At 39.1% G+C, this 13,536-nt stretch overlaps 2 protein-coding genes across 2 annotated transcripts; both read right to left on the bottom strand. All coding sequences in view use genetic code 12, as the record gives it.

The window, feature by feature from the left end:
• Positions 1-16: 16 nt before the first annotated feature.
• Positions 17-2,158, bottom strand: KGF57_001032 (uncharacterized protein; the record flags this gene model as incomplete). The annotated part of the gene is made up of 1 exon (XM_051750197.1): positions 17-2,158. The coding sequence occupies one exon, from the start codon at positions 2,156-2,158 to the stop codon at positions 17-19; it is 2,142 nt and encodes a 713-aa protein (XP_051610547.1).
• A 3,463-nt stretch (positions 2,159-5,621) lies between these two features.
• On the bottom strand, positions 5,622-7,112 carry KGF57_001031 (uncharacterized protein; the record flags this gene model as incomplete). Its single annotated transcript, XM_051750196.1, has 1 exon — positions 5,622-7,112. The coding sequence occupies one exon, from the start codon at positions 7,110-7,112 to the stop codon at positions 5,622-5,624; it is 1,491 nt and encodes a 496-aa protein (XP_051610546.1).
• Between the last annotated feature and the right edge of the window lie 6,424 nt (positions 7,113-13,536).

Here is a 13,536-nt window from a genome sequence, read left to right as displayed (position 1 = left end):
ACGAGCAACTGCCACTTCAAGATTGTTCAATCAGAATAGTCGCATCAACATATGCACATCTCTGCTCATCATTTTGGGTCAAAACATGCTCGCTCAACCATTCACTAGCAATGTATCTTGCCCCACAAGCTACACACTCGCCGCTCATTGGTAACTTGTCCCCCAAAGTATGCGCGGTTTTACCCCTTGCATCATCGAATTTGAAATGCAGATGCAACAAATGCTTCTTGTAATCATAGGGTCGATTGAAATTTTGCGTCTTGTGATTGCACATTTCTCTAGGGTACACACACTGGAACCGACCAACTTCGTTATGGATTCGCATATGACGGGTCAAATCACGGCTAATGAACTTGTCACAAACGGGACAACGTGCTCCTTTGCTGCTTTTCTTTTTCGTAGCTGTCTTGGCAGTTGCTGTGGTGGGATCCTTTTTGTGACCATCTGAGCCGAGTGAGACTGCACTATGAGGAGAGCTATGATTGGAAAGTGCCTGGTTCACCGTTGGGTGCACCTCTGGATCCTCGTCCGAGTTTATATACTGGTCAACATTGAACTGCGGCGCCTCTGCAGAGTACGTGGACTGCGAATAGTTGTCAACTTCACCACCTGAAGCTCTTCCTGAAGATGAATCATTCTGTGATACATAAGAATCAGCTGGTATTTCCAAAGGAGTGAATTCACCCTTTATTGGCACCTGCTGCTCGTCACCAGCATCATCTTCTTGGAACTCTGGGATTGGGAATCCTATAATGTTGGTATCTAGTTCTTCTCCTTGCGTATTGCTGTATTCACCCGCCTTATTTAAGTAGGTCTCAAACGATTGATTGAAGTCATTCACTCTACCATCTAGACGTGTGGCCGGAGAAAAAAATCCTCCATTTGCAACCGTTTCAATGCCAGGAGTATGGTCCAACTCAAAATAGCCCTTTGTTGGTGGGTCGACAGACGGCGTCAAGTCAAATCCGGGAACAGTGCCATGGAAGCTACCTTCATGCAAACTCAAATCTCTTCCAACATCATAGTCATCACGCGTTAGTGCCATGGAGAGCCGCAGTGGACCGTGGCTGTTCCCACTTGGCGTCCTATTCCAGTAATCAGTTCCTGAATCTGATTGCGATGACGAGACGAGTCTATTCGGTAGGTTCACTTTCTTGTTTATTCCATCCAATTTCAAATGGAAGCCTGGCTTTTTTCTGGGTCTTCCCCGCTTAGCTTTGGTCTTGGGTTCAAATGGCGTCTCCTTGGTGGTTGATGTACCCGGTAGCTGGTTGGTTTGACTAACCTCAGTAGGGAAGTTTAGTCGAGGATTGTGTGAATAACTCTGCGTGGGCGCAGCTTCATTGTGTGCTTGCGAAGGTGAGTATTGAAATCCGGACTGAAAATGAGGACTTTGTTGCTGTGTCGCATGTGATGTCGTAATATGGGATCCGTGAGAGTGACTATAGGGTAGCGATGATTGAACATTCTCATATTGCTGGTTTTGAGCTTGTCTTGGAAAGGAATGAGGCTCGAATGGGATTTGCTGTGGATGATGATTCTCCAGCATCAGGTGCTCATGATGTACTTGTTGATGTTGTGAAATCTGGAATTGATTCTGGTTAAGTGGAGGATCCTGTTGCCCATAATTGTCACTATACTCCAGGACGTTTTGGTACTGCTGGTTCTGTGTTGCTTTGGTTGGATAATCTCGTTGCAGTGCTTCGTCTTGGTAAACAGGGTTGGCATTTTGCTGGTGCTGGTGACTTGATGTCAGATGATACTCATCATGTCCCTGCAGTGGTGGAGCTGAATCCAAACTCTGGTCGTAACCGTGCAAGACGCCATAATTTTGCATAAGATTGTGGACTTCTTCTTCTATCGACCTGTCGGTGTAAAAAGTCTCAATGCGAGATGACGGAACAGATATGGCGCCTCTATCCACAAAATAGCCGCTATTGTTCCTGCCATAGTCTTGATTATACTCCCCATAGTCTTGTTGGTTTAATAGCTTTGGCTCTTGATAAAGAAAATCTGGCGTTTGCCTTCCACTCTTTTGCAAAGCTTGCGCTGACTCATTGTAATGTCGAAACAACGACTTGGACAACTGCGAGTGGTAACTCGACTTGGTAAACTGTGGATTTGAGGACGAATTGTGGTCAATTTCATGTAAAGTCATTTTTTTAGCTCAAGCACATATGGATGTGTTTTCTTTTTTGTGTATATGAATAAAGTTATTATGAGTAAAAAGAGGAAGCAGTGGCAGCTGAAAAGGTGTTTTCTGGTTTGATATGTACCTCGCTTGACTGTAGTTGTGGGGTATAGCGACAAACTCTAATTGGTCATATAATGGTTCTAGAAATCGCTTTTGTAGAAGATTTTAAGGAACTAAAGCCCAAATTTTTTTCTTTTTTTTTTTCTGTCTCTTTGTCTCTACGTAATGAAATAAATTTCTTTGCTCTCTCTCTCTCTTTTGCACTACTTGAATTAGTTACTAGACGAGATTTAGTGGAGCTAGAGTAACTGTGGGAGTGGATTGAAACGCATTATGCACATCCTAATGAATCTGTAAGATCTACAATGTTTGCAATAGACTTTATAGATCTGCATATCAACATAGTGAGGCAATCAAGACTCCTTTTTTATGTCATTCCTTTGCATGCAGATGTAACATATCAAAACAATGCTGCTTTCAACACTTCAAATGTCGCATAATCGTGCCTTAAGATACAGCACTAGAGCCATTGAGATCCTGCCACAACAACAAAGCAAACACTAGATACACCTTTGAAAGAAGCGAGATTTTACATCAGTGATCATGCCACTGAAATTGTGTTTTCGCTCAAAAGATTATTAAATTAGTTTTCTTTATAGGCTGTTTTAGTTGTGAATTCTCGGCATTCTAATACCGAGTCGAGCAGCTAGCCGAAGAAGTGACGTAAACTTAAACACCACAACATCTACACACATCTGATTCACAAACTCTATGCTAATACCGAGAAAATACTTGAAAGCAGAGCTTACATTCTTACCAAATTAAGAACTGGTTCTCAATATAGCTGAAGAACTCCCCGCAAAGTGGCTTGTGAAAGACTAGTACTGTGCAAAAAAAAAAAAAAAAATAATAAAAAAAAAAGAGACTTGCTTGCACTTGCATCAAGTTGCGTTTGTTGCAAAATTTAATACATCCAACGAGCAGTATCACACTCTAGGGAAAAACTATATATAATTTTACATTTCTAAAAACACATCGAACCAAAAAAATTATATTTTTGTCTCTGTGTTTATTTCAATTGTAACAAAGTTTTCCCCTTTGTGATAGACGAGCCCGCCCACTAATAAAAATACGCAATGTTATCCGGAAATCCACTTTTTTCTCGGAAATTTCTGCGCACAAAAATCAGGGGACTTTTTTTTGTGTCGGTGCTTATTTCCGACTTAGCATTCCACCCCAGCTCTTTCCGTCCCAAAAATCAAAGAAAAAAAAGATTGATTTTCCAATTGTCATTCGAAAAAGAGTTTTCCTCTGTTATTTGCTTGTGTCTCAAGTGACATAAAAGACCCGAAACTGTAACAAATTTCCCCCTCTCCCCCTCGCTTTGCCACATTTAACCTGTAAAAAAAAACCAGAGTTTTTATAGAGCAGCAGACCAAAATCAGCTTACCCAACCATACCAAAACATAAGGGATTTCCGACCATAAAAATGCATGGAGTTTCTGGGGAAAAAAAAGGGACCGATGCCTTTGGACTAACGAATAGTCTCACATTCGTGTCTGACAAATACTACCAAAGTAGCCATGGCAAGGGGGGAGGGTGAGGAGAAAAAAAGAAAGAAAGAAGTAGAGAAAAGGAAAGGAAAAAGAAGAGAAGAAGAAGAAATTTAAAGGGAGGCTGGGGATTTTGATGCATTTAAATAATTATACAAAAATATACGCATAGCTATGGGTTGGGTGTGTGTAATATGTACACTCCTTCTCCCCACGCCTATGCCTTTGAATATATATTACAGAAACAAAACAAACAACACAAAAAAAGGAAAAAACATAGCAATGTAAAATGTATTTTCGCATGATGTTGAAAATAAATTTTGTTTTTGTATTTTTGTATTTTTTTGTTTTTTTTTTTGCGCACGTGTGTTTTCTTATCTTATCCACAGTTTTTTAATTCCACAAATACATTTTCCAAATTGCCAGTCAAATTTGAACATCAGAGGACAGAAAAGCACACACACAATGTCAAGCAGCAAAAACACTCCGAGTGGCTTCTATGGGTTCAGTAAGGAGGTTCTCTATTATCTTGGAATTCCTTATCCGGAAAAGGCATCTGTTATTGATAGAAACGATGAAACTTTACAAGTATCTTTATATGTCTATGACAATAAGTGGAGGCTACTCCCTCGCGTAGATGACCATGTTGACAATGGTTCTGATACAACTTCATCTTATCAAGAAAACACAACGCACCCAGACAAACAAAGACCGTTCAGAAGGTTCACCCCATCGATAATTTCTTGTATCTTTGGGTGGTGATAAATCAGAAAATGAAGAATAGGGTATATCGCAAGGACAAACAGACGAAATGGCTGCCGATTCAGTTGAAGATGATTGAATGTGCAAAATAACCATAACAACGTCGTATGTGTATGCTTCCTCAGTGATCGCGACTCACTGCCTTTTACCAGCAATACGTTGTATATCAATGTGAAATAATATAAAGTCAATATATTAGATAATTCTATAAAAACTGCTAAAATTCAAGAAGAGGAAACAAGTCTCATATTTATAGTGTTCAAGGACTCGTCTTGAGTGTAAAGCTCACTTTTCATGATAAAAGCTTAAAAAGTCGTGTCGCGCTCAATAATCACATAATTCCAATCAGCGTAAAACATCTCAAGTTAAGCTGACTATGCGACACGATCGCTTAAAAAAAAAAAAGAACTAAGTTTAGAAAAGTTTAACAAACACACAAAAGGTTATCAATATTAGGCACTACAGATTCTGCGCTCCGCCCCTTATTCTTATCAAGGGCAGACCACAGACCACAGACCACAGAGCACCGCGTGTCAGCTCGTTTTGCTAACTTCACCTTACAAGACAAGCCAAAACTGGTGTGTAGGTAAAGATAAGCAGCGAGGAAAGTACCATCAACGCTCTATACATTCTCCCCCAATAAAAGTAATACATACTCCAATTCTTTCACCCCTTTCACATATAGTAAACCATAACAAGCAAGAATTCTACAAGCCACAAACCGCACCCACAGTCAGCTTTAGGACTCAACTCGGGCATGCACAGTGGCACCTTCATGCATGCATCACCATTACCCTTTGTTTCAGAGAGATATGCATGTGGTTATATGGTTAGCAAATTTCTGTTTCTGAAAAAAAAAATATTGATTGAAAGAAAAAAAAAAAAAAGGGGGGGGGGGGGGAAGGGGGGTTTCTATATTTGGTATACACTTGCATGTAGATAAGTTGGCTGAATTTTGTTGGGTTAATACAGACACTTGAAGGGACAGATCCAATTTGGAGTTCAGTCATATCTGTTGATAAATTGTGGAAAAAACGAGTACTATCTCGTCTCTCCTGATTCTAGTGATAAACCTACCCTTATGCAAAAAAAACCGCTTTTCTTTCTCAGCATCACCTAGTTTCCAACATTAAACATCTCTTGGACGTCTCTGTCGTAAGAATATGCTCCTCCAACCACGTCTCTCCAGTAAACCTTAACCCACAAGGACACGTACCCCAGTGCGACAATTTATCACTCAAGTTATGCATCTTCTTCACTTCTGGATAATCAAAATTGAAATGACGATTGAGCAAATGCTTTTTGTAATCATAAGGGCGATTGAACTTGCCCAGTTTATGACGACATTGCAGCTTGGGAAATTCACAAGTGAATCGTGACTCTAACTGATGTGTACGCATGTGCCGTGACATGTCGCGTGTGATTCTCTTGCCGCAGATTTCACATACTCGATGGTCAACAAATTTGGCTTCAACTAGTGGGATGTGTGCTGAATTGATGTTTGAGTTGACGTATGTTGTCATGTCGGGGTACTCGGCAACATCTATTGCGTGCTGAGATGGAATGGCTGTTAATGGTGTGGGTGCAAATGGTAATGGGGGGCGATTGTATAATTGTTGCTGCTGGTGCTCTTGCTTCTGGTGATGTTGATGTTGATGCTGCTGGTGGTGGTGGTGGTGTTGTTGTTGTTGTTGTTGCTGCTGCTGTTGTTGTTGTTGGCCTTGGAATTGTTGGGGATGCGACGTTAGTTGCGGCATCAGCTGCAGATGTGGTTGGTGGAATTGGTCAGAAGTTTGCATCGAATAAGAAGGGTCCTGCAGTATCTGAGACCCCTCTTTGCTGTATGGTTGTGATTGAAGATAAATAGTTTCTGGCTTTGGTTGAGGCGGTCGCTGCAAACCAGTGATGGAAGACATGCTTGGATTGGAAACTGAGGAAATTGAACTGCGACCCGTTGTGGTAATGTAATTGTGCGTTTGTGCACTGTAAAGATGAGTAGCAGATGCCGAAATGGAAGTTGACGACACGTCTTGATTGTTTTCCAATGCCAGAGACTGGCCCCGGGTATGCAAGGAGCTAGCGCTAGTGCTCTCCAATTGATTTAGCGTGTCACTAGAATTCAGTGTGTGGAGTGTGTTTTCCGCGTGCAAACTTATTGAATCGACATTTGTATTTACTGATGATGATACGTTTGAAGGGGCACTCAAAGTCCCGTACTGCTCATACTGTTGGTGTTGCTGTAGTTGTTGTTGCTGTTCTGAAGTTGCAACAGGTCGCTGAAATTGCGATTGCGAGTGATGTAATGTCAACTGTTCATGAGGAAATGGAGGAGATTGGGGATACTGAGGCACAGGGGTATATCGTTGTGGCACTTGTGTTTGATACCATTGCATATGTTGCGGCGGCTGCGGTCCTTGTACGTGTTGAGGATAAAATTGTGGTTGATATTGTAGCTGTCGTTGTTGTACGGAACTCATATCGTTTGGTGGTTGAAATTGTGGTTGAAATGGTTGATGCTGGATTAATGGTGGCGCATAAACTGGACTCGTATGTGAACTTGATTCAGGTAAATGACTGTCACCACCAGCTGGGCTACTTGACATACCTTATTCTTTCAATGCTCCTTGATCTTGCCCTTGTCTACCAATTGTTAACCAAGTTGGCTCAATCTCCATTTACAGTCTGCTTCCAAGGTTCCAATTCGGTTTAGACCAAAGATGGCGTGAGTCCTCAAATACTGTCCAAACTTGTCTTTAAAATTGTGCTCAATAATTGTTGTTCTATTTTGTTGCTGTTCTTGTGGTTGTACGTGTGGGAAGCTTAATTGTACGAAGCGCTGGATGGGAGATCTCTAATACGTCTTTCAACAAACGGTTGCAACCTGACCACTGTAGCAGACCTTCTCTAGTTGCCGTGCACTTTACTTGCTCCCAGTATTCAGAAAGTAAATTTTAGGGGGGTTATTTGAAGACTTAATTGAGCGCCCAAAAATAATTTTGAAAAAAAAGTCTAAAACTCGAATTCTCGTGGTGGGAGGAGTAGAAGAAGGTAAAGCGCTTGTGGATTGCTGGTGACAGTAAAGTAACAGTTGTTGATTGATGTCACAACGTCCTAAAATGGTACAGTGAGTGTCTTTCTATGTGAAAAGTGTATGTTTTTGTTTATAGAAAAGTAGAAACTCGAGAAATAGTAGATTCTTTATATTCAATAATATGCCAAACGCAAATCTTCTATAAAAGGAATACCTGCATAAATTACTAGAGAAGAGTCCTATTGTTCCAACAACTATTCCCTTTGTTCGCTTTCTTTTACCAAAAGAAAGAAGAAGAAATGAAGACACAAAAAAGGGCTTCCACTACAGCTAGATAGACGAGTGCTGCTCTCAACAGTCACAAACAAGTTTTTTTTAAAAAAAGCCTTTTTTTTTTTTTTTTTTTTTTCTTTCTTTCTAGTGGCACTTGCCCTTCCAATTAATCTACTTTACAATCATTTTCTACTTGTCTCGTACTTTTTTTTCTTTTTTTATTTTTCTTTTTTGGCTATTGTTCTAAAAGATCCTTTTGTTTTTGTCTCTGTGTGGAAAAAGTTTCTTTTCTTTTATTTTCTTTTTTTTTCTTTTTTCCCGGTTTTGTGGTACTTGATTTGAGCAATAAAAAGATTTTGGGGTTTTTCATCATAATCCATGACGTATTTGTAACCCACTCGGTACATATTTACATCACATGGGTGATATTAGTGAGAACAAGCTTCGCTCCCATGGCAGAGGACTTGGCAAGTAACACGAGGAAGTAGCTTAACTTCCTCTGTTCTTTTGGTGCGTAGTGATGCATAGTCGACAACTTCCACAGGATACTTTGATGTCTGCAATTATCGTTTCTACATAAAACCATTTCTGGACTTTGAGACAGGTCTCTTTTGTCTAATATCTCACTCATAACCATCAATAAGCTTGGAGATGATCCTTCTCCTCATCTCGCTTAGTAGTTTAGATATTTCGCAGTTGAGTATTTAGTTGGGAGAGGGAGATAGCAACGGATGTCATAGAATACCATCTGTTCTCTACCCGTTTCAGTTTTCTTGAAAATCCTATTTCGTTGTCATACGAAACCGTAGAACTTGAATGGCCCATCTAGTTGACATCTCGCGCAGAAAAAAGTGTGGCTCAATCAACACACTCAAAAAAATAAAAAAAAAAAAAGAATGATAAAACCGCAGTGTATACATTCCCAATATCGACTATTATATGGCACAGTCTAGTTTCAATGAGCATGTTAAAGCCAACACGTGGAAATGGGGGACCTGCTACAGCACCCAAAGTTCTGGTCCACCGGGCAACGAACTTTTCATCCGTGCATAACCGCATCGCACAATACATATTACACAAACATTGTTTGTTGCGCAATTGCCCAATGCAGTAATTTCTACCAAAAAAAAAAAAAGAAAAAAGAGAAAAGAAAAAAAAAAAGAAAAACACACCTAAGAAGTGTAGTAAGAAGTGCTACATACGTCTACACATTTCACAACAATTGCAAATTTGCTTCGACTGCATATTTTCATGTAATGGTTAGCTAACTCTACGTCTTTCTTCTTTCTCTCACTACATCAGGCAGTTAAGACCCTTGCATTTGAGCGAAGACCCGATATATTCCTCTAGCTTATCTAACGAGACATATCGGAATACCTTGTACACAATACGAATAAGAAAAAAAAAGTTCTACCTTTCTTTTGTTGATATTTGTGTGCTAGATAGAGGATCTTTGAATTGTCAAAGCATAGCCCACGAGACGCTACACACTTCTTATCTTTCCCCTCGTAAAAGCTTCTTCAACAAACTTTACTCCTGAGAGAAAGTCCAAATGCTCGGAAGAATTAACATTTTTGTGTTTGGATAGAATTATAAATAGCCTGGTGACCACATTTTGGACGTATTGCATCTAATGCTCTTGTAATTTCACTTTCAACCTCATCTTTTTTTTTTCTTTCTTTCTTTCTTTTTGGTATTCCTATGTTCCTGATTATGTGCAAGAGAACGTGCGCTTTGGTGCTTGGAGTTTGTAATTCATTACTAAGGCAGACAGGTTGTGCATTTTGTCAATGCGTTTTGTGTGCGTAGTTTTCCCATAATTGGTCCACTCTAAGAAATCTTTGAACATATTTCATAAAAGTATGGAGACGGGCAAGGTGCATCCGGGTTTGTGTCGAGCCATAAGAGACCGTTCTCTCTATTTGGAGGATCAAGTGGAGGAGGGTGTGCCTTACGGGGAGAGCCGGGTGTTGTACAAAATTCCACTTTGCAAGGCTTTGTTTTTTTTCTTTTTGCGAGAAATGTTTTTGCTTGATAAGTTTGGTGCAAAGATGTCGAGGTATGGTCCCAAGAGAGCTTTTCTTCAAAAAATGGGTAAGTTTACCTTTTAAGCCCCCCGGAATTAAGAACATTCCATTTGGTTACAAGTTGCCTTTATCTTTTTGTAATCAAAACAACGTTGTTTAAGTTTCTCTGACCGTTAAATGCATTGGTCAAATATTCTACCCCTTTTGCATTTACGATAGAGTTCTCTTCACAAAAACAATTTTCTTTCCTGAGAAGACCTGCTTACGTAATTTGTTTACCTGTGCATTTTATTTGCCAAGAAAATTGTAAAATGACACTAAAAGAGAGGAGAAAAAAGAAATTTTGTTTAGGGGTGGTTTTTTTTTGGAGAGATCCTTCTTTCCGGTTACAAAATCCAAATATCAATCACCGAGATCCAAGACTGCGGCTGACTAGTATAGAACGGGTTCTAAAATAAAAGGGGAGGAAAGGACTAAATTTTAGTATATCATTCGGAAAGTACCTCGCAGAAATACAAAGTGACAGAGCTTATTTCCGGCTTTTTGGAGCCAGGTCTTCGCTAATACTTCCCTTTTTTTTTATGCTCAAGCTAGCTTTTCTCCCTCCCCCCCTCCATATGTATTCCTTCAATGCTTGTATTTCAAGATTTCAGAACAGTTCCAAAACCAACCCAACATTGATTTTCTAGATTTGTCTTGGCTTCACTTCTCTTGGACCTCCGTGTACTATTGGTAACACCTGTGAGCTCACACAAGATACCAAAAACAGCAACATAAAACAAACAAGTGATGATGACACCATTTGCGATTTATAAGCTGATTATTGTATATTCGTAGAATGCGTTACCTTGTTGACTCATGAACATAGTAAAAAAAAAATACACTTAAAACTACAATCGGTTTTGAACTTAGACAATGTTATGTTGATGTATTGTAATCTATGAAATAAAGTTTCTTGTAACACACGACCTCGTCAAGAGAATATAATTCGCAACCTAAATTAAGTTTGCAATTTGTTTCATATAATCCTTGCACTGGTGAACTTCAGAGAAGAGTTCTATTGCCAGCAGGGCCACACGGGTTTCATGCTACTGTGCGCAGTCTCATCAACACTATAAATTAGGGATTGAATTTCCCAATTTTAATTTGTTCTCAAGTTCATAATCCTTTCTGATTTTTTCTGACCTGTAAGGAATAAAATATTATCCAAAGGTGTCCATAAACAATATATATATATACAATATGTCTTTTGCTAGACTTTCTGATCCTGAATCTGTTGCTACCCCTTCTCATGGTACAGTCCCAACTGACGTTACCGTATCACCAGTTGTGCCCTTACAACAGGTATATAAGTACGTGCTCTCCAATAATCTATAGGTGAAAGGACATAATTAGCGAGTAAAGAAACGTGGTACTTACCTTGAGCGTATTTAAAATACGGGTACTCACTCTATACAGAAGTAAATTTGGTCTCTCTCTCTCTGCCNTCTCTCTCTCTCTCTCTCTCTCTCTCTGCCCAACTGCCTATCTGTCGTCGTCTATGCAAGCCCACTTCTTTTTATCATTTATTGGTGCCTACATTTCTGTTTTTTTTTTCTAAATTGCGCATGTTGGAATTACATAATCGGTGCAAAAATTAAGGCGTACTGCATATATGAGCCGTTATTATTACATTTTTGGCAACCAGCCAGCGCACTACAAAAAAGAGCAAACCAATAAACGAAACTTTAAAAAGATGGGAGAATAATATTAGTTCAACGGAAACGTAAAAAGAGCCAGCCTGTAGATATACTCAAAAGAAACAATATGTCAACGCTTAGAAGTCACAAGAAGCAATTCGTGTTGTTCTGCAAGGGACAGAGTTATTGTGCCGTTGTTTGAGTGCTTTCTTTCTTTTTTTTTTGCTTGCTTGTAAATACACATTGGGCAATACGCAACCCTATGCAGTTAAGAGTACATGTCTTGAAATATATATATATATATGGATCGACATACCTCGTAGTCTAGATCTTCACTTAGTTGTAAGAGATTGGAATTTAGCACCATTCATACTTTTTTTTTTTTCTTGCAAAATCCACAGAAGATATCGAGACAGATTCAGGTTTGAAACTACCACGAAATTTAACACACACAGACACACACAGACACACACAGACACATTTTACACCCACTTTCGTTTTAACTCACCACTAGTCATTCCTTTCCCCTATTAACACAGAGTGTTGTACTTCACATCAACAACAAACTTTAGGTATGTATTAGTTCTTTTTTTTGTTTTTCTCCCAGGAATAGCAGGGTTTACAAATTTGACTGAGAAAGAGAGAAGTAGTAATAGAATTGTTTCAGTTACCAAAAATAGAACATTAAGCCAGCATTTGAAACACACACAAGTACACAGATATAAGCACACGAGATCAAGACACGGCAACTACTATCAAGAGAAGGAATGAGACTTAGCAGTTGCAGTTACGCACTCCTTTTGGGCAGAGAAATGAGCACACAAAAGATATTATAATTTGGAGACAGATTTGAGCATGCAGAAACGACAACCTTACCAAGAAAGAGATTCCCAAGATAATATCATTCCACCTTTTGGTAGTATCCCACTGCACCATTTGATACAACTACTAGTCAAATGAGGCGAGAGGATTTTGTTTGTTTCCTATGATGATTCTACAATGAAGAGGCGATGATGAAAACAAGTTTTGAGTTGTTGGTGTTCATTACGGGATGTTACTCCTGTCGTTGTCGTGTGTGGTCTCCTCCCTGCTGTATCAAAAATATTGTTATAGGGCGTGTGACATCATGCATGGCTGGATTGTTGTGCATTGTTTGTTGTCACAATACGAATTCTTAGCCAGCATAAAAACACAACACAAAGACGCGCAAAAAAAAATTGAGAAAATGCAGAGTGACACGATATATTTTTTATCCATACACACAACACCACACAGTTCACACAACAAGAACAACATTAGCATCACACCACCCATACTAAGCATATGATTGCTGTTACTGTTACTGTTACTGTTGCTGTTAGTGATATTGCTGTAATACATACACACAGCAATACTGTATTATACTTCAAATTGGAATGGGGCGTGTTTCATGTCCAAGAAATTATCTTACTATCTTTTACGATTTTGTGTACGACGCAAGAATATGCATACCATCTAACAACACAACAACACAACACAGCAACAACTAAAGCTAACATTCACCTCCTTTTAAAATAATAATACCACCACTGCTAATAAACAAATAAACAATCAATAAACAATCAACAAACAATCAACAAACAATCAACAAACTTTTTAACAGAGAGACAGAATTTTTTTTTTTTTTTTTTACTTCCCACCAATCGTCAATCCAATCCATTTCCAAAAAAACTCTAACCCACTCATATTCATTCCTTTCTACTTCTTCCTTCTCACCACACTCATTTACAAACCAACTTGCTTTTCAAAGGTTTTAAACACTCACCTGTGTGTTGTTTCCCAAAAATATACTAACTTCTATCTAACCTCAAGTCGTTCCTTTTATATCTGAGATTATCATTTTCACAGTTAGTTCTTTTTATTTTTTTTAACAACCACATACTGTTACCACTACTACTACTTCCACTTCACATCGTCACTCCTTTAGCTTTTATCTATACCCCCACTTATACCTTCATTTGCTACTCAAACTAAGCTG

Source organism: Candida theae, assembly GCF_024610275.1.
Source record: "Candida theae strain CBS 12239 chromosome Unknown scaffold10, whole genome shotgun sequence".
NCBI classification, from domain to species: Eukaryota; Fungi; Ascomycota; class Pichiomycetes; order Serinales; family Debaryomycetaceae; genus Lodderomyces; species Lodderomyces theae.
The sequence above is the reverse complement of the archived record's forward strand: the minus strand, read 5'-3'. Positions and strand labels throughout refer to the sequence as shown.